The sequence below is a fragment of the Oncorhynchus tshawytscha genome, linkage group LG23 (genome assembly GCF_018296145.1).
Source record: "Oncorhynchus tshawytscha isolate Ot180627B linkage group LG23, Otsh_v2.0, whole genome shotgun sequence".
Taxonomy (NCBI): domain Eukaryota; kingdom Metazoa; phylum Chordata; class Actinopteri; order Salmoniformes; family Salmonidae; genus Oncorhynchus; species Oncorhynchus tshawytscha.
In genome coordinates this window covers 16024496-16052469 of record NC_056451.1, presented here as the reverse complement: position 1 = coordinate 16052469, position 27974 = coordinate 16024496, and the positions used below count along the sequence as shown (strand labels likewise).

Sequence of the window (27974 nt, the reverse complement as noted above, 5' to 3'; positions counted from 1 at the left end):
CCAGGTTTGCACACACTGCAGCAGGGATTTTGGCCCACTCCTCCATACAGACCTTCTCCAGATCCTTCAGATTTCGGGGCTGTTGCTGTGCAATACGGACTTTCAGCTCCCCTCAAAGATTTTCTATTGGGTTCAGGTCTGGAGACTGGCTAGGCCACCACTCCAGGACCTTGAGATGCTTCTTACGGAGCCACTCCTCAATTGCCCTGGCTGTGGGTTTCGGGTCGATATCATGCTGGAAGACCCAGCCACGACCCATCTTCAATGCTCTTACTGAGGGAAGGAGGTTGTTGGCCAAGATCTCGCGATACATGGCCCCATCCACCCTCCCCTCAATACGGTGCAGTCGTTCTGTCCCCTTTGCAGAAAAGCATCCCCAAAGAATGATGTTTCCACCTCCATGCTTCATGGTTGGGATGGTATTTTTGGGGTTGTACTCATCATTCTTCTTCCTCCAAACACGGCGAGTGGAGTTTAGACCAAAAAGCTCTATTTTTGTCTCATCAGACCACATGACCTTCTCCCATTCCTCCTCTGGATCATCCAGATGGTCATTGGCAAACTTCAGACTGGCCTGGACATGCGTTGGCTTGAGCAGGGGGACCTTGCGTGCGCTGCCGGATTTTAAAATCCATGACGGCGTAGTGTCTTACTAATGGTTTTCTTTGAGACTGTGGTCCCAGCTCTCTTCAGGTCATTGACCAGGTCCTGCCGTGTAGTTCTGGGCTGATCCCTCACATTCCTCATGATCATTGATGCCCCACGAGGTGAGATCTTGCATGGAGCCCCAGACCGAGGGTGATTGACCGTCATCTTGAACTTCTTCCATTTTCTAATAATTGCGGCAACTGTTGTTGCCTTCTCACCAAGCTTGCCTATTGACCTGTAGTCCATCCCAGCCTTGTGCAGGACTACAATTTTATCCCTGATGTCCTTACACAGCTCCTCTGGTCTTGGCCATTGTGGAGAGGTTGGAGTCTGTTTGTTTGAGTGTGTAGACAGGTGTCTTTTATACAGGTAACGAGTTCAAACAGGTGCAGTTAATACAGGTAATGAGTGGAGAACAGGAGGGCTTCTTAAAGAAAAACTAACAGGTCTGTGAGAGCCGGAATTCTTACTGGTTGGTAGGTGATCAAATACTTATGTCATGCAATAAAATCCCTCTGTTCTCTCACCCTCTGTAATCCAGCTTGTATAATGATCTTGTTTATTGTAGAACACATCGCTAGTTGTCAACAAAGCTACAATGTTGGAAGCTAAACTGCACCTTGCATGGAACACAGTCCTTCACAGCCTTATCTTTCATTGGACCTTGAGGTTTGTGAAATGCAACTAAAGTTTTGTGTTTGTTTCTCTCTCTCTCTGTGTGTGTGTGTGTGTGTGTGTGTGTGTGTGTGTGTGTGTGTGTGTGTGTGTGTGTGTGTGTGTGTGTGTGTGTGTGTGTGTGTGTGTGTGTGTGTGTGTGTGTGTGTGTGTGTGTTTCCTCTCCAGGAGCTGCTGACCTGCTGTGAGGAGGGGAAGGGGGAGATCAAGGATGGTCTGGAGGTGATGCTCAGTGTCCCCAAGAGAGCCAACGACGCCATGCACCTGAGCATGATGGACGGTAGGAGTAAATATACATAGAACTAGCTAAGGGTTTCCCCTTTTATCTGTTGTAGGAGGACTAGGCTTTGACCTACTGGACATTCCTTTTAGCTCCTAGTCGAGCAGGCTGGGCTAACTCACAGGAAGCTTTTATGGAATATACACTACCATTTAAACATTTGGGGTCACCTAGAAATATCCTTGTTTTTGAAAGAAAAGCAACATTTTTGTCCATTAAAATAACATAAAATCTATCAGAAATACAGTGTAGACATTGTTAATGTTGTAAATTACTATTGTAGCTGGAAACGGCAGATTTTTTATGGAATATCTACATAGGAGTACAGAGGCCGATTATCAGCAACCATCACTCCTGTGTTCCAATGGCACGTTGTGTTAGCTAATCCAAGTAAATCACATTTAAAGGCTAATTGATCATTAGAAAACCCTTTTGTAATTATGTTAGCACAGCTGAAAACTGTTCTGATTAAAGAAGCAATAAAACTGGCCTTCTTTAGACTCGTTGAGTATCTGGAGCATCAGCATTTGTGGGTTCAATTACAGGCTCAAAATGGCTAGAAACAAAGAACTTTCTTCTGAAACTCGTCAGTCTATTCTTGTTCTGAGAAATGAAGGCTATTCCATGCGAGAAATTGCCAAGAAACTGAAGATCTCGTACAACGCTGTGTACTACTCCCTTCACAGAACAGCAAAACTGTCTCTTAGCAGAATAGAAAGAGGAGTGAGAGGCCCCGGTGCACAACTGAGCAAGAGGACAAGTACATTAGAGTGTCTAGTTTGAGAAACAGACGCCTCACAAGTCCTCAACTGGCAGCTTCATTAAATGGTATCCGCAAAACTCCAGTCTCAACGTCAACAGTGAAGAGGCGACTCCGGGATGCTGGCCTTCTAGGCAGAGTTGCAAAGAAAATGCCATATCTCAGACTGGGCAATAAAGAGAAAATATTAAGATGGGCAAAAGAACACAGACACTGGACAGAGGAACCCTGCCTAGAAATCAACAGTTTTCAGCTGTGCTAACATAATTGCAAAAGGGTTTTCTAATGCTCAGTTAGCCTTAAAATGATACACTTGGATTGGCTAACACAATGTGCATTGGAACACAGGAGTGATGGTTGCTGATAATGGGCCTCTGTACGCCTATGTAGATATTCCATTAAAGATCTGCTGTTTCCAGCTACAATAGTCATTTACAACATTAACAACGTTTACACTGTATTTCTGATCAATTTGATGTTATTTTAAATGGACAAAAAAAAGTGCTTTTCTTTCAAAAACAAGGACATTTCTAAGTGACCCCAAACTTTTGAACTGTAGTGTAGCTTTACAAATTATTATTTGAATCAAGTGACTTGACAGTCCCCTCTCTTCCTCCTCCTCTTCCCCCCTCCAGGGTTCGATGGGAATATTGACTCCCAAGGAGAGCTGATCCTGCAGGAGTCCTTCCAGGTGTGGGATCCCAAGACTCTGATCCGTAAGGGACGCGAGCGCCACCTCTTCCTATTTGAGATGTCCCTGGTCTTCAGCAAGGAGGTCAAGGACTCTAACGGACGCAACAAGTACCTCTACAAGAGCAAGCTCTTTGTAAGCACAACCTGTCCACTCTCTCATCACAATGGCTGGAACTTGAGATCTGCACGCTTAACTTAAATGAAAGTCTCCCATTCACATCAATGAATGATTTACCCAAATAGTTGTCTGCGCGGATCTCAAGCCAATACTTTTTTATCAACCCTATATTTACTCTCTTCCTTTCCTGTTCTTTCTCTAACTCTGTTTTTGTGTTGTCTCTGCTCCTAAGACTTCAGAGCTTGGTGTCACAGAACATGTGGAGGGGGATCCGTGTAAGTTTGCTCTCTGGGTTGGGAGGACCCCCAGTTCAGACAACAAGATGGTGCTGAAGGTAACTGGGACATTTTGACTTAACAGTAACCCAGCACACAATCAAGCACAATGAATATTTATGTATTTACTCCCACTTTTGTCCAAAACGTATTCCCTTAAGTGGGTGTTACTGTGTGTTTTAAAGATTTAAGTTCAACCCACTAAGATTTGATGACCACTAAATGTACTCCTACAATTCCGCCCAAAACATATTTCTTTGAGTGGGCGTTACCAGGCCTATGTATTCAAGTTCGAAGATTTGCATAACAGTTCATGCACTTAGAAACATATCTGCGTGTTGATGCGTTATGAGTCACAGCACACACACACACACACACACACACACATGGTATGTATATATTATACACACTATATAATGGCAGACTGCCCATCTTAATCTGTCCGTTATATAACAGCAGCATACTCTTGATTATTGTTGCATAGTTCCCATGAAGACATGAGTGAGTCGTATGCTAATTATGTGTCCACTCATTCACACAGCACTGAAGGGCCCTTTAAATGGCTCCTCGGAATTCCTCAATTGTGAAACATACTGTAATCGATTGAAAGGGTCTTACTGAATGACAGGAACATGACAAAATGTGTGTTCTGTCGATGTACTCTGGTAAAAAATAGTAAGCATTGGAGTGAACGCATCGATGAAGGCATCAGGGTTGACTGTGTTGACTGAACAGCTCTGAGTGTAGTTAGTGTCGCATCATAGATCGTGTCGAAATATTGGGAATGTGTGGACTGGGATCTTTCTGCCCGCCCGTCTGTCTTGACCGTCCGTCCGTCTGTCCCCTCAGGCGTCCAGCATAGAGAACAAGCAGGACTGGATCAAACACATCCGGGAGGTGATCCAGGAGCGTACCATCCACCTGAGAGGAGCCCTGAAGGAGCCTATTCACATCCCCAAGGCCACCACAGTCAAACACAAGGGCAGAAGGTACAGTACAGTACTGCACCTTGTATCAACCTCATCACTTCTCACAGCCTTTCTTACAGACCATACAGGACTGACTGCATTGGACATTGGTTTTATACATTAAGTTATTGTTCCGTCAGTACCGCAGCACAACCTAACATTAAAGTGCCCCAACAGTATTTGATTGTGAGAGCTGCCCCGCCCTGTCTTGATTCCTCTTGTCCCTCTGTAGTCATGGAGATGACCTGGACAGCCAGGGTGATGCCAGCAGTCAGCCAGACACCATCTCAATCGCCTCGCGTACCTCTCAGAACACACTGGACAGCGATAAGGTGAGTCATCAGATGCTGCCCATTGCCTCCCAACAGCTACGCCATTCAAATACGACACGTTGCCAACTCCGGAGTCTGATGTAAGACAATGGTCTGCTACTACAATCCCTGGTTAGGGCTGTTGGTCTTTGTTGTGGAACAGCGGAGATCTTCATAGTATCATTTGACACGTTAGACTCTAGAGACGTCTTTTCAACAGCATTTCAAACGGTAGCCTCTTATTCCAGTCCTTTTTAGGAGAGACCGCAACCAGACAAGTCAATTAGAAATTAGTATTTCAAGACATCATTTTAATTTGGACTGGCTTCCTGTGAACCATTTAGACTTTTAGACTTTTCCTTTCCATCTCAGAGATGAACATGAGAAACATGGCTCGTCTTCAGGAAGGAACAGATAGTGTGATTTTATCAGGCAATAACAGCACAGAAGGACATCACTCCTACTCACAGTCAGAGCTATATTCTCTCACACAAACACTCTGCCTCTTTAGGGACCATGTTTCCCTGCCAAAGCTGGACTTGCAGTTATTCTGCTCTATGCAGCTATGCTCCTAAATCAAGGAATTAGGTTCAATTTGACTTAGCCACAGTGGTTGAGTCCCAAATGCTACCCTATTCCCTTTATAGTGCACTCCGGGTCAAAAAATAATGCACAGCAAAATGAATATGGTGACATTTGGAAGACATGCATAGTATGTCCCTTTCTGTAAGTGTCCTTCCTGACACAGTGTAGCTCTGGTTCTGTCAGGGTACAGAAAACAACACAGAAAGGGTCAGTCAAGGTCACAGAGAGGTGATGAGGGAGAGTCCTTGTGTCCTCTCATGTCCACTAATGGGCCGTGGTTCCTTTAATACAGGGCACAATCACTCAGTCAACTCTCTTTCTCGCTCTCTCTTTTTTTCCTTTCTCCCTCTCTTTCTCTGCCTCCCTCTCTTTGTCTTTCTTTCTCTCGCTCTCTGCCTCTTCGCCTGGTGTTGTGAGATCTGTGAGAGGCAATGACAGAGTGGAGTTGTGTGTCGGCGACGCGTCAACGAGTGTGTCAGCCTCCCACTAGCTGTACCACTCTCTGTGTCAGTGTCATATCTCCAGCCTCTCCTTGGAGAAGGCACAGCTGGTACAGTAGACAAGGAAAGGAGTACTTTGGCTCTGGTATATAGTACCTAGATACCATCGTAGGGCCATCGGGCGGCGGGATATGAGAGTAGGTGGGCCTGCGCGTTACCTCAGGTCAGTGTGGTTCAGGGTTAAGTTAACCTTGTGTCTTGTCGATGGATTAGATTCAGCATCAGAGTATGAAGGAGAAGAGGACAGAGGACAGAATCATGGAGGACAATAAAAACTCGGGTCCGGTGGCTCAGCTTTTGAACTCTCTGGCTTTGCCTCACTACCAATGGGTATGTATGGATCTCTAGCAGTTACTAACTAGCCATGTTGGTGGGATGTTGGTTGGAGTCCTTAATTGGTTTAATTTGATAATCATTTGAAGAACGTGTTGTCAGTGTGGAACTGCCGAGGGTGATCGTCATTCTCCTGTAACTAATTTCCCTGTTTGAAACGTCCCTGATGTGCCCATCATCGTCAATGTATATTTGAATGGAATACTGTATATGGCAGTTTAATGGACATTTTCTCCCCCTGCATCTACTGCTTTAGAATGTCAGAGCGTTTCTTGGGTCATGTTGAGGCATCTGAATGTGTGGCGAGTGACTCACCAGAATGACATGACATTTACAGTACAACTCAGTACAGTTGAGCTACAGTAGCTACAGTATGTGGTTGGTTTGGAGCCTGCACAGTGCTGAGTGACTGCTCTGATGGCCATCAGAATAAGCTCTTAATCTAGCGTTGTGACTGAGACTGGGTCTGGGAAAACGGAATGACTGACATGTGGCAAATCAGCAATTCTCAGGGGGACTTGGGGACCTTCAAACCCATATAAGAACTCAGTTGTTGACATGCTAATAATAGACTCGCTATTGCTGATTAGTACATCCTGAGAATCTCACCATTTAATGACATATAGTTATAATTCACACCCTCATTATGATACTGCTCCTAAACATCAATAAATTCAGGCTGTTTCTTCATAACCTCAAACTATTCCTTTATGTCATGTAATGTTTATAGTAAGTCTGACATGCTCCCTCTCTCTCTCCCTCTCTCTCCCTCTCTATCACTCTTTCTCTCCCTCTCATCACTCTTTCTCTCCAGCTCTCTGGTGGCTGTGAGCTGACTGTGGTCATCCATGACTTTGTGGCTAGTAATGGCAGCAGCTCTGAGCTGACTGTACGGAGGGGTCAGACAGTGGAGGTGCTGGAGAGGCTCCATGACAAGCCAGACTGGTGCCTGGTGAGGACCACGGACCGCTCCCCTGCCCAGGAGGGCATAGTGCCCTGTGCCATGCTCTGCATCGCTCACTCACGCTCCAGTATGGAGATGGAAGGACTCTTCAACCACCACCACAAAGGTAGGCCTTGATGTTGGGACTGAGAAGGCTGGAACACACACAGACACACAGACACAGATACATAGACACACTGTCAGCCTTGCTGTTGTGAGGCACCTGGAATACAGTACGGGAAATGATTACATGCACACATCATATGGTTCTAAGCAGGTGCTGGAGATCAAATGATATGTTCAGCTAAAGTAAAAAAATAAAATAAAATGTCTGGCGTCAATCTACCGTTAGGTCTGTAACACGCGCGCGCACACACACACACACACACACACACACACACACACATGCACCATCTGTACCTTGGTCCCAGGGGGTTTCTAGTGGGCGAGTGTGTACTTGCAGCCAGTGAAGGATTCCAGGTGCTCCCTGTTTTGCAGTCTGTAGAGGAAGTGTTGATGACTCACGTGCTGCTGTGGAAAACATATTGATTACCACCTACATTATTCTGTGGGAATTCATATAGACATGACTAACTCTGGGAATTCATACATGCATACGTGGCCTGTCTCTCATGGTTCATATTTGTCAGGCACCAAACAGAAGATAACTGACTGAAACAGGTAGAGACTACCTGAACTTGTCAAATATAAAACACACGCATTTTTGTTTTCTGTTGCAAAACGTTTTGCTACCGTGTGGCCTTCAATATGACCCTGTCCTTTTGACTGGACACTGGTTTTTCTTCATCTTTCTTCAAAGGAGAAGTAGTTATTGAGCTCCATGACCTGACCCCATTCCAGACCCCAGGGGATGAGATCAAAGAAACCTGGGTGGCACTTGGAGCTTCTGTTCTGTCATGACTGAGTCACTCAGTAAAGCTTTGTTCCTGTCAGATGGCCCGCCCTCCTCCTGTCCTGGTCTGTAATAAGATAGAGCTGATGTTTGTGTACTACATACTGGTGGTTTCCATGGTGCGGCCAAGGCTACCTGGGGCGGCAGGTATCCTAGTGGTTAGAGCGTTGGGCCAGTAACCTGAAAGGTTGCTGGATCAAATCCCCTAGCTGACAAAGTTAACATCTGTCGTTCTATCCCTGAACAAGGCAGTTAACCCACTGTTCCCCGGTAGGTTTTCATTGTAAATAAAAATGTGTTCTTAACTGACTTGCCTAGTTAAATAAAGGAAAAAATGATATGCTGATAGGTTTCCTAAACATTAGGCTCTTCATCATTTTATAAGGGAGTGGGGAATCCTGTATTTTGGCTTAAACCAGGTAGTGTTTGATGCATGTCACACACTTGGATGGTCTTCTCCAACTAATAACAAACTTAAGGATTTCCCATCCAGTTCTTTATTATTCTGCTGCCTTCAAGTTTCATGTGTGCTTTTTTCCCATGTTTTTCCTGAGCGCCTGTAGGAGCATCAGAACTTCTTAGACGGTCCGTTCTTATACCCGCACAGTGCCATAGCTTTCCTATTTTCTGTAGTGAATTGTTATGCAGACTGAAGACTCCCCTCAGCAGGGCTCCTTTAGAACTAGGAGGATGAATATGTCCTTGGTGCTCCCATTGTCTTTGTGGTGCTTTGTCCTTGAAGCAGAGCATGTAGGCCTAGGCCTTTTTCTCAGGGCAGTGGACGGGTTAGGGGTATGGGTGGGAAGATCTGGGAACTCTCCTCTTCCTACTCCCGACTGGTGCTGTCACCCAGATGCATGGCTGGGCCAGAATGAGTGCAGCCTGTGAGCAGGAGGTTTGCCCTGGTAAACGTCTGGGAGTTGTAGAAGGCGATGGATGGATGTGTCTCACTAACTCACAGGAAGACTATTCATTCATTGTTTTTCCTCATTGCATTCCCCATCCCTTGGACTTAGAACAAAGCCCTTGCTGGCTGGTTGCCTGTGGTGAATTAGTAGCTGTCATAGCTTGTGTCAACCCCACAAGTTCTCAGAAAATGCTGTTGATGTGACTCCTGTGATGTTTTTGCAATTAAGTTTGTAAACTGAATTAGACAAAGCTACTGCTTTTTGGATATTTTTGTATTTTCCAACTACAGGACCATGGACTAGGACAGGGTTCCCCAACTGAAGGCCTGCGGGTGGTTTTATTTGCCCCCTCCCAGTTTTCTGGGCCCCAAAACATCATATATGTATATATTTATCTTTTTGTTGAATTTTCATTGTTGGACATAAAAGACTGTAAAAACACCAGAAGATCAGCTCCAAGTGATTGACATTTTGGAAATATTTTCCCAAGTATTCCCATACATAATAGAGAGAATTTGGTGATCGTATACAAATAATTATAATTCATAATAATTGATTGGATTTATATAGCACTTTTCTAGCAACTGAGGTACTCAAAACGCTTTAAATAGTAGGGGGAAACTCCCCTCATCCACCATCAATGTGTAGCACCCACCTCAGTGATGCATGGCGGACATTTTTTGTGCCAGAACTCTCACCACACATCAGCTATCAGGTGGAGAGGTGAGGAGTGATTATATGCCAATTAGGAATGAGGGGGAGGATTAGGTGGTCATGATGGAATGTGGCCAGGTTGGGAATTTAGCCATGAAACCGGGGTGAACACAGTCAGCACACCCTTTTTAACATCCCATCTGAAAGACTGCACCCTACGCAGGACAATGTTCCCAAATGTAATCAAGGTTTCATTTTTTGGCAAATATTTTCTGTTTAAGTTTCTTGTGGGCAGTTTTCATTTTAAATATATATATTTTTATTATGTTCCGGCCCCCAGACCATCCGCCCAAGAAAAAATTGGCCCGCAGCTGAATCTAGTTGAGGATCCCTGGACGAGGAAATGCCACCATGACTATCCCCAGCTAGAGCAGTGTGGACCGAAGTGTACAGTAGGGGGAATAGGGACCATCAATAAGTTTAGCGTATTTCTAAAATGTGCTAAAGAGACAATAGCAAACACCTCCCTTCAGTTGCTGATTCAGCTTAAAACGGTTACCTTCTCAAAGGTACCAGGGAGGCCTTAGCTTTTTTGGTGTGGCGCACGTGTGTGTGTGTTCCACGTGTGTGTGTGTTGTGCACGTTGTGTGTTTTGGTTCTTACAGGAAACAGGCTGTGGTTAGTGCCCAGAGATCCTGATGAGAAAACACACAGTTGAACAGGGAGAGTTTGTGTGGGCTGTCTGTTTACTCCTCCAGCCCTGTATGCACTGCAGGGTAGATTGAGATCTGACTGTACAAATGTGTGAGAGGCAGCTACAGTCAGTCACACTACTGAATGTTCTTAAGTGTATTGAGCTTTGCTTAAATAAGGACATTGCAACTGTGCTGAGAAGTAAAGCTGTGACTATATATGCTACATTTCTACAGTACATACTGCTTGGTCCAAACATACCAAAACAGTCATGAAGAGGGCACGACAAAACCTTTTCCCCGCCAGGAGGTGAAAAGATTTGACATGGGCCCCCGATCCTCAAAAGGTTCTATAGCTGCACCATCGAGAGCATCCTGACCGGTTGCATCACCGCCTGGTGTGGTAACTGCTCGGCATCTGACCGTAAGGTGCTACAGAAGGTAGTGCGAACGGCCCAGTACATCACTGGGGCCAAGCTTCCTGCGATCTAGGACCTATATAATAGGCAGTGTCAGAGGAAAGCCCATAAAATTGTCAGAGACTCCAGTCACCCAAGTTATAGATTGTTTTCTCTTCTACCGTACGGCAAGCGGTACCGGAGCGCCAAGTCTAGGACCAAAAGGATCCTTAACAGCTTCTACCCCCAAGCCATTAGACTGCTGAACAATTTATAAAAATCACCACTGGACTATTAACATTGACCCCCCCACCACCCTCTTGTACACTGCTGCTACTCGCTGTTTGTTTGTTACCTATGAATAGTCACTTCGCCCCCTATCTACATGTATTGATTACCTTAGTTAGCCTGTACCCCTGCACACTGACTCGGTACCCCCTGTATATAGCCTCGTTATTGCTATTCTTATTGTGTTACTTTTTATTATTACTTTTTATTTTAGGTAAATATGTTCTTCTTCTTGAACTGCACTGTTGGTTAAGGGCTTGTAAGTAAGCATTTCACGGTAAAGTCTACACTAGTTGTATTCGGCGCATGTGGCAAATATAGTTTGATTTGATTTGTGGAAGCTGAGCCCATGCTGTTTGAGGGCTGGAGCTTCTACTAGGGGTTTTACGGTAAAGTGTGCCGTCTGATTCTGAATGTTCCTTTGGGACAGAGGAGGCTTGCCCTCACAGTACAACAGCCCACTCTCTGGGAGAGTAGAGAAGAGAGAGCAGATCCCATCCCACTAACACAGCAGACTGATCTCATCTGAGCTAGAGGATACAGCTTCTTCCTATAGCTTTTTCTTAAACTACATGATTCTGTATATGTTTTCTAAAATTATTTTGAAGAATTGGATTTTAAACAGTGTGAGAACTTGAAGAGTACCAGGGCAGGTTGCCATGGCAAATGGAATACAGTCTATTTTTGCTGTTAGTCCTCTGTACCATATGAGTTCTCAAGCGGGACCCTCAGAAAACTGCAAATTCTGGCTGCTGGATTTGGGTATGTAACGATACTGTATAGGACCTATATAGAACCAGTCCTTTCAGTGTTCCAGGCCATTAACAGTGTAGAACAGGCTCCAACTTTGTAATGGATTGTTATTGTTGTGATCATTGGTATAATCAAGCAATACATTTAATTATTGTTGACATGATTTTGCAGCATACCTTTAGCATACCTTTTTTCACAGCCTACTGTAGAGTACATATCAACAATAACGTCTGTATTGTATGTGACGGCCTGGGGGATAAGTACAGTAGGCTATTATATTGATTGAATGGGTGTTATGGAGTGGATTATATTGGTGCATAAAAACGATTGAAATACCATATTAAAGCTGGCACACTTTGGACTAGATTAAGAGCTTCTGAGTCACATGTGGGACTGACACAGACAACCAGACAGACAGAGAAACAGACCGGCAGGAAGGCATGCAGGCTGGCTGGCTGACTGATTGACTCAGCCATGTTACTACCTGTTGACGGAACAAACCGTGTATATACAGCTGTAGTAACTGTGTTTGTTCCTGGTGCATCCCACCCACCTCAGTGCTGTCCAAACCCTATCCTCCTCCTCGCCCATTCACCAGGATCAAATAGTTAGCCAGCTTACTTTCCTGAATCATCTTTTTATTTTTTTTACCAGTTAAGAACAAATTCTTATTTTCAATGACGGCCTAGGAACTGTGGGTTAACTGCCTGTTCAGGGGCAGAACGACAGATTTGTACCTTGTCAGCTCGGGGGTTTGAACTCCAACGCTCTAACCACTAGGCTACCCTGCCGCCCATTTAAAAAGTCCATAGTTCGTATAGCTCATAGAGAAAGATTGACTTGAAATAGAAATGTATGAATAACTTGACATGATCAATAACCCATAGCTTTCTGATCAACAGTTACATCTGAATGTGTATTCATGTTAGCCAGCTGATTGATCCTTGCTTTGTGATGATCCACCCCTCTGCTGATATCCTTGTTATTGTAGACATGAGGAGAACAGACAGACACAGTATCACCCACTGCATCACACAGCTGGCTTGGCCTGTGTGCCCTCCTGTCCTGTGTCTGATGAGCCCTGTTAGGTTTCCCAGGAAGTGGGCCAGACATCTTAATCCAATTGTGACAGAGGACAGTGAGCCACTACTCTCTGATTGGATGGGACTGTGCCACATGTAAAGACAAGATTAAATCGAGAATAGTCTGATGAGTGACAATATTAGCGTATCACTTGTGAATTAAATATTATCACTTGTGAATGATGCCCAGGGTAAGGCAAGAAACAATGCATGCCTTTTTTTTGCGACTTTTTCAAATCATAGGCCCACACCTTATGTAGCTTATCCCATGGGCCTATATGTTTTGATAAGGTTTGTATCACAAAAGTGGCTAAATAACTTCTTACAATTAAGCACATTAATCTGCTTTTCAATGGGTGTAGAGCCTAACTGGCATACATACACAGCGTGTGAGTTTCAAGTTTGGGGAAGATCATTTACACCATAAAAATGCACCTTTATAATAAAAGCATTTCATGCATAATCACATTTTGTGGTCACTTTTGATAATGGTGTTTTTTAGCTAATGGAACTTTTGTGCGTATAGCCTACTTCTATGTGCACATTGCTGCGCTTATAATGTGAAGACATAAATAGCCGAATAGTTTATCAACATTTTAAACTGTTAAGGGGCAGAACAACAGGATCAGCCTCATTGAGTAAAAAGTTGTTTTTGATAGTGGTTGTATTAATTTGGGATCTATCGCATCCCACAACTGTTGCAGACTATGTTTGGAATATTTATTTCTCACACAGAATTATTATATATATATTTTTTAACTAGGCAAGTTAGTTAACTCTTGGAACTCCCTCTCCCGGATCCGGGAGAATTGTCATCAACTGACACTAATTAGCATAACGCAACGGACAAAAAATATTACTAGAAAATATTCATGAAATCACAAGTGAAATACATTGAAACACAGCTTAGCCTTTTGTTAATCACCCTCATCTCAGATTTTGAAATTATGCTTTACAGCCAAAGCAAGACAAGCATTTGTGTAAGTTTATCGATAGCCTAGCATAGCATTATGCCTAGCTAGCAGCAGGCAACCTGGTCACGAAAATCAGCAATAAAATTAAATTGTTTACCTTTGATGAGCTTCGGATGTTTTCACTCACGAGACTCCCAGTTAGATAGCAAATGTTCCTTTTTTCCAAAAATATTATTTTTGTAGCCGAAATAACTCCGTTAGTTCTTCACATTTGGCTGAGAATTCGACCGGAAATTGCAGTCACGGCAACGCCGAAAAATATTTCAAATTAGCTCCATAATATCGACAGAAACATGGCAAACGTTGTTTATAATCAATCCTCAAGGTGTTTTTCAAATATCTATTCGATAATGTATCAACCGGGACAGCTGTATTTTCAGTAAGACCGGGAGGAAAAATAGCTACCTCTGTCTATTATGCAAGAATTACTCTGAGAGCCCTCAGTCGGACACTTACGCAATGTAGTCATTTACGTCATTCTTCAACATAAAGGCGTGAAACTACGTCAAAATGCTGTAGACACCTTGGGGAATACGTAGAAAAATGAATCTGGTTGATAGCCCATTCACTGCTCAATAGGGACGCATCGGAACGCAGAGCTTTCAAAACATGAGTCACTTCCTGATTGGATTTTTCTCAGGCTTTCGCCTGCAAAATCAGTTCTGTTATACTAACAGACAATATTTTTACAGTTTTGGAAACTTTAGAGTGTTTTCTATCCTAAGCTGTCAATTATATGCATATTCTAGCATCTTGTCCTGACAAAATAGCCCGTTTACTTTGGGAACGTTATTTTTCCAAAAATGAAAATAGTGCCCCCTAGTTTCAAGAGTTAAGAACAAATTCTTATTTACAATGACAGCCCACCAGGGAGTTAACTGCCTTGTTCAGGGGCAGAACAACAGATTTTTACCTTGTCAGCTCTGGGATTTGATCTAGCAATCTTTCGGCCCAATGCTCTAACCACTAGGCTACCTGCCGCCCAAAAATAGAATAGGTCAACTTTTGTACTATGGGGGATAGTAGATTGACATAGGCTAGTGCTTTTGTTGTTCGTTAGGCCTACTCATCTTGTTGGCTGACGAAATGTAAATGTGGACAGTTGTTCCAATATCTTCAATATGCTCCTCGGAATTGGATAAGGATTTGCGCGCAGTTTTGAGAAAGACTCGATGAGGTGAAGGAGAGAAATGTGAGAGGTGCTTTGGAGCACACAGCTTTAATGCAACTTTTTTCAAATCATCATTAGAGTCGTGTCATGTAGCCTAAGAATGTATTAAAACTCAAATACCACAACTAGAGTTACGTAATAACTCTAAATTAAACATATAGGAGTACCTGTTTCTTTGTTAACCCCTCAACACAGAAGAGCCGCATGTGCACATTCCCTCAAATAGTTTGGAGAAAATATCCTATCTATTTTATTCCGCTTTGTTCAATTGTATTCTTCGTACTATAAAATAATGCCACGGAAATCTAAGCAAATCTTGTCTGCTAAATGAACTAGTGTAGCCCAAAACCATATAGCATAGCCAGATCAGGACCTAACATAAGGACAACTCAGATTATGCTATTCTGTTCCTCTGAAATAGACTACATTTACTTTATATCATGTTTCTTTAAACCTGTCTAAAATAAATAATCAATTTATTGTGAAGGTGTAGGCTATATTACATGGATTTATTAAATGTAGATGTTCCAAAAGTCTGCATTAGTGGTTTGTAGACTATGTGTGGAAGCCAGGAAATGATAAATGTGTTTAGGTTAATTAACGGTCAATTACCGAGGGACAAACAGCTATTTGCTTGACAATCAGCGGCTGACAGCCCTACTTGTGATGCAATCATTTCCATGATAATGTAGAATATTCATTCATGATGTGGCTCATGCAATGGAATGTATTTTTTGTAATATCAGTTGAGTTGAATCAACAAATCACAGCACATATTGATGGTACACTTCCTGCTTTTACTTCTTGCTTTTACATCCTGGTTTGCATCGATATGTACTTTCTCAATTGCTGCCAGTCCAGCCATTATGCCATCATTGACTTGATTGAGGACGCCTGTTCTATTGATATGGCAGCACATGCAGCCAGGAGAGGAGGAGAGGAGAAAACAAAAGTGAAATATAAATAGATATTATTATAATTAATTTTTTGCTATTGAAACGGTTATTACGGTGACTGCGGGCATTTGTCTGGTCAATTACTGTCATCCAAAATCCATGACAGCTCTACTCCTCACCCCCATTCTGTCTCATACTCTACTGCTGATAGTGACCTGAAATGTACTAAGCAGACAGGGATACCATATTTACATGTGTTTGAACGTACTGCATGTGTCATGCCAGAACCTATTGTGTCTCCTAATCCCTAGGCTTTAGCTCAGCGGGCTCACATAGTCACAGCAGACCCGGGTTTGGGACAGGTATCAGTAGTGAGCTCAGTGACTGAGGTGAGTGATGAAGACCCACTGGCGGGAGATCAGAGTGAGGTCACCACAGTGCTTATTTTCCTACCCACTACCCAGAGACGGGCTGCATCCCAAAAGGCACTCTATCCCCTATATAGCGCACTACCTGGTCAAAAGAAGTGCACTAAATAAGAAAAAGGGTGCCATTTGGGACACAGAGACAGTGTCCCACAGGGGGCATGTCTGTGATGTCTGGGGTTATTTTACACCCTGCTGAATAAACAATGGACAGGAATGTGTCAAGGCTGGTGTCCCTCCTTCTGTTAAATCACTGTCTACGTCTACGAGGACACGCAGATCTCTCAAACCAATAATATATCTCGCCCCAGGAGGCACCTCTCAGGGCACCACTTCAAAGTTAGCTAGTGACGCTGCTTTGTAGCTGTGACAGGACTGTAAGATCAGATCATCATTATTGTCCCTGAGGGGAAATTGGTCTTGGACATCTTTGTCTCAACCGCACAAAAATACATGAGTACAAATACAATATTAAAAGAAGTTATGTTGTGTTCTTCACTGAAAATACTTTTGGTGTCCCAGTCAGCCAGGCTAGTTCTTTTTCCTTCATACAGTATATGATACCCCGTAGCCCACTTTCTGAGGTGATTGATGGGCTGCCCACAGCCTGTGAGAGCTTTTCAGACCTACTCTCAAATAGCGCTGTTACACCAGGGGTCAGGCCCCTTGCATGCCTCTGTCCTGTTTGCTCAATATGTGGAGTGGATACACACTCATGTGTAGAACTGTGCACCAGACTGAGTTTGCCCCCCTGCCACTAACCCACTGGCAGACAGGGCTTTTTAATGGAAGAGTTCAAAAGCATTTGATTTAAATGTGAGAGATATACTATAACTGTACCCTTTTAGCCAGCTAGATGAGACAATATGGACAAGGAGTAAGTTATTTGTGTGTCTCCAATGTAATCACACTGATACACTGTGCGACAGCACTGTACAGTATTAGAGGGAAGGAAAGTTTTACTGGGCACCGTGGCATGAGTGTACTTCCCTCAGGTATGTAGAGGGAAGGTGGGCCTATGGGGAGGGACACACTGAGCCCTGTCTCTGTGGTGTACTAGAAGGCTAGGTTTGTTCAGGTGGAGATTTGATGCCTGTTTCCTTCCTCCCCTCAGAATGGAGGATGGGGCTGGGTACGGCTGGGCTGGAGGTGTCTGCCTAGTGGGTCTGGCAGAGTCTGCTGTACACATCCAGTGTTACTGTAACACATGGTCCTGCTAGCCTTCTACTGCTCCACTTGGTCGATAGGACCCTGAAGCATGACTGAAACAGCCCGTAATGGCTCCTTCCTTTATGTCAGTAATATTGTGACACATTTGATAAATAGAGTCAGGTTTTCATGGTAGGCTGCTATGAGTTATTTATACGTCTCTTGAAAGCCCTCGGTTCTTCCCTGCAGACTTAGAGTACAGGGCTGTGTGAACACCTCATCTTCTCAGGCTCTCTGGCTCGGACTCCCACAGCTGGGTTAGATCGAGAGTAGAGCGAACACATGCTTTATATCAGGAGGATATTATACTACAATATATAGGTCTCCTGAAGCCATTTTAACTAAGGATTGTGATCCCCCTTAAAACACACCATCCACCCCACCCTGTGACACACATGTTCGCTGTCACGAAAGATGTGAAGATGTGAAGTGTCTATCAGAATATAACTGTAACTACATACAATGCTATTCCCCACAAAGTGAAAAGAGGAGAGGAAGGGCTACTTATTTTTCAATCTTTTATTTTCAAATCAGTTGAATGTATTTTTAAAGAAATGCACAGTGTCCATAAACAGGTATTGAGACATTAATTGGAGTTGTCAGAGCAGTCAGAGAAGAGCAGGGCATCCCTTTTGCTCTTGTCACCAGCAGCCTCCTGCTTGCCGTACATTGTCTTCTCCATGGTCCTCTTCTTCCCCATGCAGCTAAGGAAGGCACAAGATGAAACGTACCAATCAGTGTGGTCCATTAATACATGTCGCTATGAGATGAACATTTTAACCTTCAATTTCATCTTATATGGAAGTGAGTTCTGGCCCTTATCTATAGTTGACGTGATCTATTTTCGGTACCAAGCACCCTTTCATTTAGATACGCATGAGGCTAAGAGTTGAGACTGACCTGATGAAGTCCTCCATGGCGTCGAGGCGCTGCTCCATGCCCTCCATCCTCAGCAGAACCTTCTCCTGAAGCTCCATCATCAGAACAGCCTTGTTGCTGTCCCCTTTAGCCTGACACTGGAGCAGTCCTCCTTTCCCTTGGCCTTGCCTTGTCCACTTCCTTCTGCTGAGCCACAGGCGAGCCAGGCAGATGACCAGAAATGCCCCCCCGAGGGCCAAGATGGTGCAGTCCACGTCAGGCATGGTTATGGAGTCCAGGATGGAGGTCTTGTACTCCTCCCTTCTCTCCACCACATGTCTCAACTCGTCTGGTGTGATATCCATGCCAACTCTGGACCAGGTTGGGAGTTTGCAGTGCTGCACGCCAATGTCAATGCACACCATCTTGAGAAAAAGTATGGCTAAATGTGAGGATGAAGTAGCCCCAAAAGGCTCCTGGGCTTATTTGCTCCTGGGCTCTTTGTAGGTCTAGAGATGTGTCAGTCTAATCCAACCGTGTCTGAGGAACGAATGAAGGCCTGGGCCATTGACAGCCTCAGATCACCCTCAGCAGTCCCATTGTGACATCATTTAGTGCCATTTGACTTCGTTAGACTGTCATGATGTCATAATCCAACCCTGCCTGTATCAAAGCTTGAGCCAATGAAATGCAGCCCCAGACCATCTCAGCAGGCCTAATGTGAAATCATAAAGCAGTCAAATGACACCTTGAATCATTTTGTGAAAATGGCACCCTTGCATGCACATCAAAACGATTGTAGCAAACATAGTGCCATATGGAATGATGAATTAAAACTGAAGGGAAGGTTATTAACTCTATTCATACACTGTCTTTCATCTGGCGCACCATTCAGCCAACATTTTGAAACAGTATGGAAGTAATTTACTGTGCTGTAGCTTTAGGAAAACAGCTGTAAGAACTTCATGAAATCATCCATGGCCTGGCTTGAGAACATCTCCTGAGATTGCTCTTGGCTGCTAAGAGAAACCCTTTCGACATGGCCATGGGTGTATCCTCCTTTTGGCCTGAGTCTCACTGTACAAATGAAAAAGAAAAGTCACACGCTCCTCTATCCTTGCTGAGACCCACTATGACCCACGATGCACTAGTGCAGCAGCACCCTGTTAATAATACGTGTGTGATCAGTCTAAAGGCCCGATCAGTACATGTCAAAGGCCCGATCAGTACATGTCAAAGGCCCGATCAGTACATGTCAAAGGCCCGATCAGTACATGTCAAAGGCCCGATCAGTACATGTCAAAGGCCCGATCAGTACATGATAATCATGGGGTCATATGTTGTTGTTTTGAATTGATTTGTTTCTCAGTGTTAGAAGTCCTAAGATTCTTTAAAAGGCCTGTTGTCTTTTCTCATGGCAACATACTGTAGGTACATGTTATTTTTACTGAGCGAGTGGTGCATTGTTGGGGAACCCTGACCCGTCCAGGATGGTCATCATGCCCTGTCAGAAGCTGTTGTGGTTAGATCAGATCAGTAGGAGGATCTGGTCACACAGAGTTCAGTTCACTGAGAGACAGAACCAACCGGTGAGAACACAGAGGTCAACTCACTGGTCACTTTACTCTACTGCTGTCAGTGGGCTAAGAACCCGGCCACACAGAGACAGAACCAACCGGTGAGAACACAGAGGTCAACTCACTGGTCACTTTACTCTACTGCTGTCAGTGGGCTAAGAACCCGGCCACACAGAGACAGAACCAACCGGTGAGAACACAGAGGTCAACTCACTGAGAGACAGAACCAACCGGTGAGAACACAGAGGTCAACTCACTGAGAGACAGAACCAACCGGTGAGAACACAGAGGTCAACTCACTGAGAGACAGAACCAACCGGTGAGAACACAGAGGTCAACTCACTGAGAGACAGAACCAACCGGTGAGAACACAGAGGTCAACTCACTGAGAGACAGAACTGCTGTGAGAACACAGAGGTCAACTCACTGAGAGACAGAACCAACCGGTGAGAACACAGAGGTCAACTCACTGAGAGACAGAACCAACCGGTGAGAACACAGAGGTCAACTCACTGGTCACTTTACTCTACTGCTGTCAGTGGGCTAAGAACCCGGCCACACAGAGACAGAAGAAACACATGGAGAATGCACTACGTATCCGTCTATTCATCAAAAGTTCTGTTTTTGAAGGATACAAGATTTCTCTGAAGCCGGGACCTGGGCAATCTATCCACCCTGAGTAGCATCCCTCAGTTTACATCAGCAGAAGCACCCCACACTGCACCACATTTAAACCCACAGCCTCAGCCAAGTCCTATCCCACACCTCTCAGGGGAGATAGAACCACAGGAGAGGGAGGTGGTGGGCATTCAGCCTAAAGTACACACACACACACACACACACACAGATAGAATAGCTTATGCAACTTTTATATAATATTGTGCATTCCATGGTTTTTAAAATGAGGTTCATCCAGTTCACTTTCAAAGGAGGAACGTCTATTGATAGACACTTCAATGCAGAGGGTGGACACACAATGTTAGGATGCGATGCTCCATTCTAACCAACATGTACTAAAATGGAATGTCTGAGTATAGATACTTAAATAATTATGCCTCCTAGGTAATGAAGTACCTTGCAAAAGTGCATCTAATCTCATTGCTACCCTCATAGCTGAATTCAGACCCATTCCCAAGATACTGTGCACTGTGACTGACCTCTCCTTCTCTCTCTCTCTCTCTCTCTCTCCTTCTCTCTCTCTCTCTCTCTCTCCATGTCTCTTCCCATGCAGACACCCTGTCTGTGTCCAGTAACGATGCCATCCAGCCTGGCGCCAGCCACACCCTGGGCTTCCACAGCTCCCCAGGGCCCAAGCGACCGGGCAACACGCTGAGGAAGTGGCTGACCAGCCCAGTGAGGCGCCTGAGCAGCGGCAAGGCCGACGGACACATCAAGAAGCTGGCCCACAAGCACAAGAAGAACCGCGACGGACGCAGCAAGAACGCAGACTCCGCCGGCTCCCAGAAAGACTCGGACGACAATGCCGCCACGCCACAGGACGAGACCATCGAGGAGGTCCGTTCGATTGGTCACCCCTATCACTCATATATCACTTCCTTTCTTTCTCTTTTACATTACCTGTTCAACATGAAATATCTCCCTAATTTCCTTCTCTCCTTTATTTTGAGCCGATTGTGTTCTATGTAGTTGTAAGCTCTGTTGTCGTTGTCCCTCTACAGAGGATGAGGAACGAGGGGCTGAGCAGTGGGACTCTGTCCAAGTCCTCCTCCTCTGGGATGCAGAGCTGTGGGGAGGAGGAGGGGGAGGAGGGGGCTGATGCTGTACCCCTACCTCCCCCCATGGCCATCCAACAACACAGCCTGCTGCAGGCTGACTCTCAGGACGACAAGGTGAGACACACACACACACACACTCACACACACTTAACAGGCCTCCATGAGGTTTAGTTAGAGTATATCAAAGAGGGGACAATCATCTTTCCTGTAAAATCTTTTGGAAAATAAAAAGAGACATTGGTAAATCAATGAATGTATTTATTTTAGACCAGTTTGTCTGAAGAGGTAGATATTTTATACCTATGCAGTTTAGCTTCATTCATTCATCATCACAGAACAGTTATTGTAACTAGAGCGATAGGTGTTTCTTTGACACTAATATCATTGTTTTCTCTTCTTTCTTAACTTTGCTTTAAATTTACCATAGCTTTATGTTGATTTTTGTTCTGCCTCTGTTTTGTCTCAGTTCCCGTACCTCTCCATGTAACTGCCTACGCTCTAGTCACACTCCCACATCCAACCAACCAACCAGCCCTGACTTTATTTTACTTCCCAGCCATCCATCCTGTCATGCTCTCCTCACCCTCGCTGCCCTATGTTTCTCTAGGACTATTGTTGCGGATGTGACGAATACTCCATTTGTTGTAGTTAGTGAAGTTTGACTAGAACTGACTGACTACCCCTTTAAAGACCTGGCCTTGTTTAGCCTGTTGCTATTGTTTAGCCAGACTAGCTGTGCTTGTGATTGGCCTGTTGCCCGGGTTATCCCTGTTGTAATGGAGTATTTAACAGCACATATACATTGTTCAGTCATGTGCTCCGCTGTGGTTCCAGTGCTCAGAACCTTGCTCCAACCAACCCCAACCCCCGCCTCGTCCCCTGTATCCTCCATGCTAGCCTGGCCCCACTAGGCCCCTATTTGGCCCTGATTAGGGAGACCACACCCATTCCTTATGGGGTCATTTGGAATGCTGGGCGGTGTCAAAACACGTCAATGGTGAGCGTCTCTTAAGAAATGAATGTATGATGCGGTGATGTCATCATGTGCTGTAATATGTAGAAACATCTTTAATACAGTGACAGATACTTTCCAGAAAATATTAATCAAATGTAGTGTAAACATATATATTTTTTTTATATACAGTTGAAGTTTACATACACTTAGGTTGGAGTCATTAAAACTTGTTTTTCAACCACAAATTTCTTGTTAACAAACTATTTTGGAAAGTCGGTCAGGACATTTACTTTGTTCATGACACAAGTAATTTTTCCAACAATTTACAGACAGTTCATTTCACTTATAATTCACTGTATTACAATTCCAGTGGGTCAAAAGTTTACATACACTAAGTTGACTGTGCCTTTAAACAGCTTGGAAAATTCCAGAAAATTATGCCATGGCTTTAGAAGCTTCTGATAGGCTAATTGACATAATTTGAGTCAATTGGAGGTGTACCTGTGGTTGTATTTCAAGGCCTACCTTCAAACTCTTTGCTTGACATCATGGGAAAATCAAACGAAATCAGCCAAGACCTCCACAAGTCAGGTTCATCCTTGGGAGCAATTTCCAAATGCCTGAAGGTACCATGTTCATCTGTGCAAACAATAGTACGCAAGTATAAACACCATGGGACCACGTAGCTGTCCTACCGCTCAGGAAGGTGATGCGTTCTGTCTCCTAGAGATGAATGTACTTTTGTGCGAAAAGTGCAAACCAATCCCAGAACAACAGCAAAGGACCTTGTGAAGATTCTGGAGGAAACAGGTACAAAAGTATCTATATCCACAGTAAAACGAGTCCTATATCGACATAACCTGAAAGGCCGCTCAGCAAGGAAGAAGCCGCTGCTCCAAAACCGCCATAAAAAAGCCAGACTACGGTTTGCAACTGCACATGGGGACAAAGATCGTACTTTTTGGAGAAATGTCCTCTGGTCTAATGAAACAAAAATATAATTTTTTGGCCATAATGACCATCGTTATGTTTGGGGGGAAAAAGGGGGAGGCTTGCAAGCCGAAGAATACCATCCCAACCGTGAGGCACAGGGGTGGCAGAATCATGTTGTAGGGGTGCTTTGCTGCAAGAGGGACTAGTGCACTTCACAAAATAGATGGAAAATAATGTGGATAAATTGAAGCAACATCTCAAGACATCAGTCAGGAAGTTAAAGCATTGTCGCAAATGGGTCTTCCAAATGGACAATGACCCCAAGCATGCTTTCAATGTTGTGGCAAAATGGCATAAGGACAACAAAGTCAAGGTATTGGAGTGGCCATCACAAAGCCCTGACCTCAATTCTATAGAAAATGTGTGAGCAGAACTGAAAAAGCGTGTGCGAGCAAGGAGGACTACAAACCTGACTCAGTTACACCAGCTCTGTCAGGAGGAATGGGCCAAAATCCACCCAACTTATTGTGGGAAGCTTGAGAAAGGCTACCCAAAATGTTTGACCCAAGTTAAACAATTTAAGGCAATGCTACCAAATACTAATTGAGTGTATGCAAACTTCTGACCCATGTGATGAAAGAAATAAAAGCTGAAATAAATCATTCTCTCTACTATTATTCTGACATTTCACATTCTTACAATTAATTGGTGATCCTAACTGACCTAAGACAGGGAATTTTTACTCTGATTAAATGTCAGGAATTGTGAAGAACTGAGTTAAATGTATTTGGCTAAGGTGTATGCAAACTTCTGACTTCAACTGTGTGTATATATATATATATATATATATACACATTTTTTTACTTATCCATTTTTACTTAACACTTTTCTTACAACTGTATTGTTGGTTAAGGGCTTGTAAGCATTTCACTGTAACCTGTTGTATTTGGCGCATGTGATAAATAACATTTGATTTGAACATTAAACCACACACCTCTCTTTCTTGCTCTCACGCTCTCTCTACGCTCGCTCTCCTGCCTCTGTCTCTGTCTCTGTGTCTGTCTGACTCTGTCTCTCTCCCTCCCTTCCAGGCGGCCTCTCGTCTATCGGGCCGACCCAGTAGTTCAGAGACACCCAGTGCGGCTGAGCTGGTCAGTGCCATCGAGGAGCTGGTCAAGAGTAAGATGGTAAGATACAGCCATCCATCAGTCTACCACACTGCTGTCAGCTACGCACACACACACACACACACACTGCCAGCTCAGCTCAGGCCAGTCTGGTGCCAGGGTGGATGTGACGTGTGACGGTGCCATGGCCCACCAGTCATCTGTGGTGCCATGGCCCACCATTTGAGTCACCACACCAACTGACTCCTTCTCTTCATAAGACCTGGCACAGCACTTTAATGCTGCCATACTTTGTCACACCCTCATAGCAGCAACACCACTGCTCTATCTGCTCGCACAGTGATTGTATGGAGAATCTCTGCTTACTCACTGCATGTGTACAATGAATATACAGTAAGTTCTCTCTCTCTCAGTCCCTGGAGGACCGTCCCAGCTCTCTCTCTGTGGAACAAGGGGACAGCAGCAGCCCCTCCCTCAACCCCTCTGACAACTCCCTCCTGTCCTCCTCCTCCCCCATCGATGAGATGGACGAGCGCAAGTCGGGTTTCCTCAAAAGACGCCAGTGAGTTCAGTTTCACTCCTCCATGTCTCATATGTAGAAACAGAATGACTAGAAGGGTCGCCCTCATTCAAGCCAATGAGGCCGTAATGGATGGACTGGTGTTGGGCCCTTTCTAGTAATTCTATTTCTAGGGTCTCAAAGCCTACAATATGCCCTGAGCCATCAGATAAAACTTTCCTGTGGTGGTCTAGCTAAACAATCCTCTCATTGTTTACTTCACCTCTCTTCCCTACAGCTATGTGTTACTGGAGCTGGTGGAGACAGAGAGGGACTACGTGAGAGACCTGGGTTCAGTGGTGGAGGTGAGAACACGTTGTTTCTTACTTTACTGTAGGCCCATAATCAATGACTCACTCCTCTCCATCACACTCTGTTCACGTTCTAGACTTGGTCAAAGTGCTAGGTCCCGTCCACAAAACAATCTCTAATCCTTACGACCCCGAGGCTCTCCATATACATCGAAATGAACTGTATAGGTAAAATCAATATGGTAACAGCTCCACCTTGCCCTCTAAACATACATGTAGTGCATATACCTATCAGATCAGATCACCACAAGTGCCCTAAGGGGCAAAGGTTGTTTGTGGACAGGGCATTGGAATAGTATTGGCTGAGTTTGGCACTATGTCTAGTCCTGTGGTCACCTGAATATCTTATCTCCCCTTCAGGGCTACATCAGCAAAATGAAGGAGGACGGCGTGCCAGATGACATGAGGGGAAAAGACAAGATAGTGTTTGGGAATATCCACCAGATCTACGACTGGCATAGAGAGTAAGACGAGAATAGTACCTACCTACAGTACTAGCGTTATTATTAGTTTGACTTTTATATTAGTGTATTTATCATAGTAATATTTCTCATACTCTTCTCTGATTGGCCACAGATTCTTCCTGGGTGAGCTAGAGAAGTGCCTGGAGGATCCTGATAGGCTGGCTCCCCTGTTCGTCAAACAAGTAAGAGCGATTTGATGATTTTCATTGGCCAAAATATACCATCAATAGTGGATGTCGCTGTGCATCATAACAAGGTTAGTGCTAAACCCTAACACTAACCCCCAACCTTAACGATAATCCCTCATTTTAAATTAAACGGGGTACAGACATCCCAAGGATTCCAGATAGCATGGACCATAATACCACTTCCTCACCATTTCCCTTGTTTTGTTTCCTTGTTTTCCTGCTAGGAGCGACGGTTACACATGTACATCGTGTACTGTCAGAACAAGCCCAAATCGGAGCACATCGTGTCTGAGTACATAGACACTTACTTTGAGGTAAGAATACACACACTCCCTCCACACATACCCCGCAAGGGGGTTTATTCCAGTCTCTCGAACGGAGCACATATTTCATCATAAGAGCCTCATTGTTTCCTGTTCTCATACCTTGTGTTATATTTTTATGCAGTCCTTTGTTTTTACTGTGTGCAACTAAATCTAATGGCTCCCTGTGTATTTTAGGAGCTCAAGCAGCGTCTGGGCCACAGACTCCAGATCACTGATCTTCTCATTAAGCCTGTGCAGCGCATCATGAAGTACCAGCTCCTGCTGAAGGATTTACTCAAGTTCTCCAAAAAGGCTGCAGTAGATACCACTGAGCTGGAGGTAAGAACTACAATATGGGTTTGATTTGATGGCCTTCCACCCCTAATAACATGGACGAGCATTAATATTGCTATGATTTAGTTTTTATCTAAAAGTTATACTTGTTATAATATATTATGTTTTCTTTCCCTCTAAAATTGTGTTTTCTATCTTCTCTGTTTCTCCCAGAAAGCAGTGGAGGTCATGTGTGTTGTGCCCAAAAGATGCAACGACATGATGAACGTTGGGCGTCTCCAAGGCTTTGACGTAAGACTCACGGGCTCTATCTTATTCAGGGAATAGAGAATGTAGTCTTTCAGTTCGATCTGGCTCAGTTTAGAAGGTCACAAATTCTCCAAAATAGCTTACTTGAATTTGATTTCAGCCGTTAAGTCACATGGATCATATGATACACGGGAGAAGGGCTTGGGTTTGCTGTCTCTCTCTCTATTTTCACTCGTTGTATTATATAATATTATGCATATAATATGCATATTTCATCTGAGTGGCTAAGAATGAGTCTGAGTCTGTCTTCTCTCCTTTTATTTGTATGTATTTTATTTAAAGGCCCAGTTCAGTCAAAATTCTGTTTTCCTGTTTTTTATATTAAACTGACATTGTAAAAGTGTGAACAAATTTGATTTCAAAATACAATCTACACATAACCTTCTAATCAACAGGTTTGCATGTGTTGGAGTTTTGGCTTTCCATGGTGACATCACCATGTGTAAATTGGTTAATCGACCAATAACAAAGTTTCAAACCTCTCTGCCAATAACAGCTAGTTTTCAGTTTTGCTAAAAGCTACTTTTGCCCATTTGAATGGAAATCTATTACAGTAAGGTACTTACTTGTTACCCAGAAATATTTTGATATGGTTATAAAACGGCTGCATTGGGCCTTAACTTTATTTAACCAGACAGGCGATACATTGGTATTCCCCCATGCAGGGCAAGATTGTGGCCCAAGGCAGACTGCTGCTTCAGGATACCTTCATGGTATCAGATCAGGACGGGGGGCTACTCACACGGATGAAGGAGAGGAGGGTCTTCCTCTTCGAACAGATCGTCATCTTCAGTGAGCCCCTGGACAAGAAGAAAGGCTACTCCCAACCGGGATACCTCTTCAAGAATAGCGTCAAGGTATGGGGCATCGATCGTGATCATCTCCCCTAATCAATCCACTTAGATC

The 27974-nt window shown here is 44.1% G+C and overlaps 1 protein-coding gene across 4 annotated transcripts in view; it reads left to right on the top strand.

The window, feature by feature from the left end:
• LOC112222534 (triple functional domain protein) overlaps positions 1-27974 on the top strand; it is a 151411-nt gene that overhangs the window by 114764 nt on the left and 8673 nt on the right. For all 4 annotated transcript variants that reach the window (XM_042304720.1, XM_042304721.1, XM_042304722.1 and 1 more), the window contains 17 exons: positions 1492-1603; positions 2999-3189; positions 3407-3508; positions 4299-4438; positions 4650-4749; positions 6961-7216; positions 21119-21402; positions 21567-21737; positions 24603-24698; positions 25052-25200; positions 25436-25502; positions 25869-25972; positions 26085-26154; positions 26385-26474; positions 26661-26804; positions 26973-27050; positions 27734-27925. In XM_042304720.1, the coding sequence (XP_042160654.1) occupies positions 1492-1603; positions 2999-3189; positions 3407-3508; positions 4299-4438; positions 4650-4749; positions 6961-7216; positions 21119-21402; positions 21567-21737; positions 24603-24698; positions 25052-25200; positions 25436-25502; positions 25869-25972; positions 26085-26154; positions 26385-26474; positions 26661-26804; positions 26973-27050; positions 27734-27925 (2346 nt within the window). The remainder of the gene's footprint in view (positions 1-1491; positions 1604-2998; positions 3190-3406; positions 3509-4298; positions 4439-4649; positions 4750-6960; positions 7217-21118; positions 21403-21566; positions 21738-24602; positions 24699-25051; positions 25201-25435; positions 25503-25868; positions 25973-26084; positions 26155-26384; positions 26475-26660; positions 26805-26972; positions 27051-27733; positions 27926-27974) is intronic.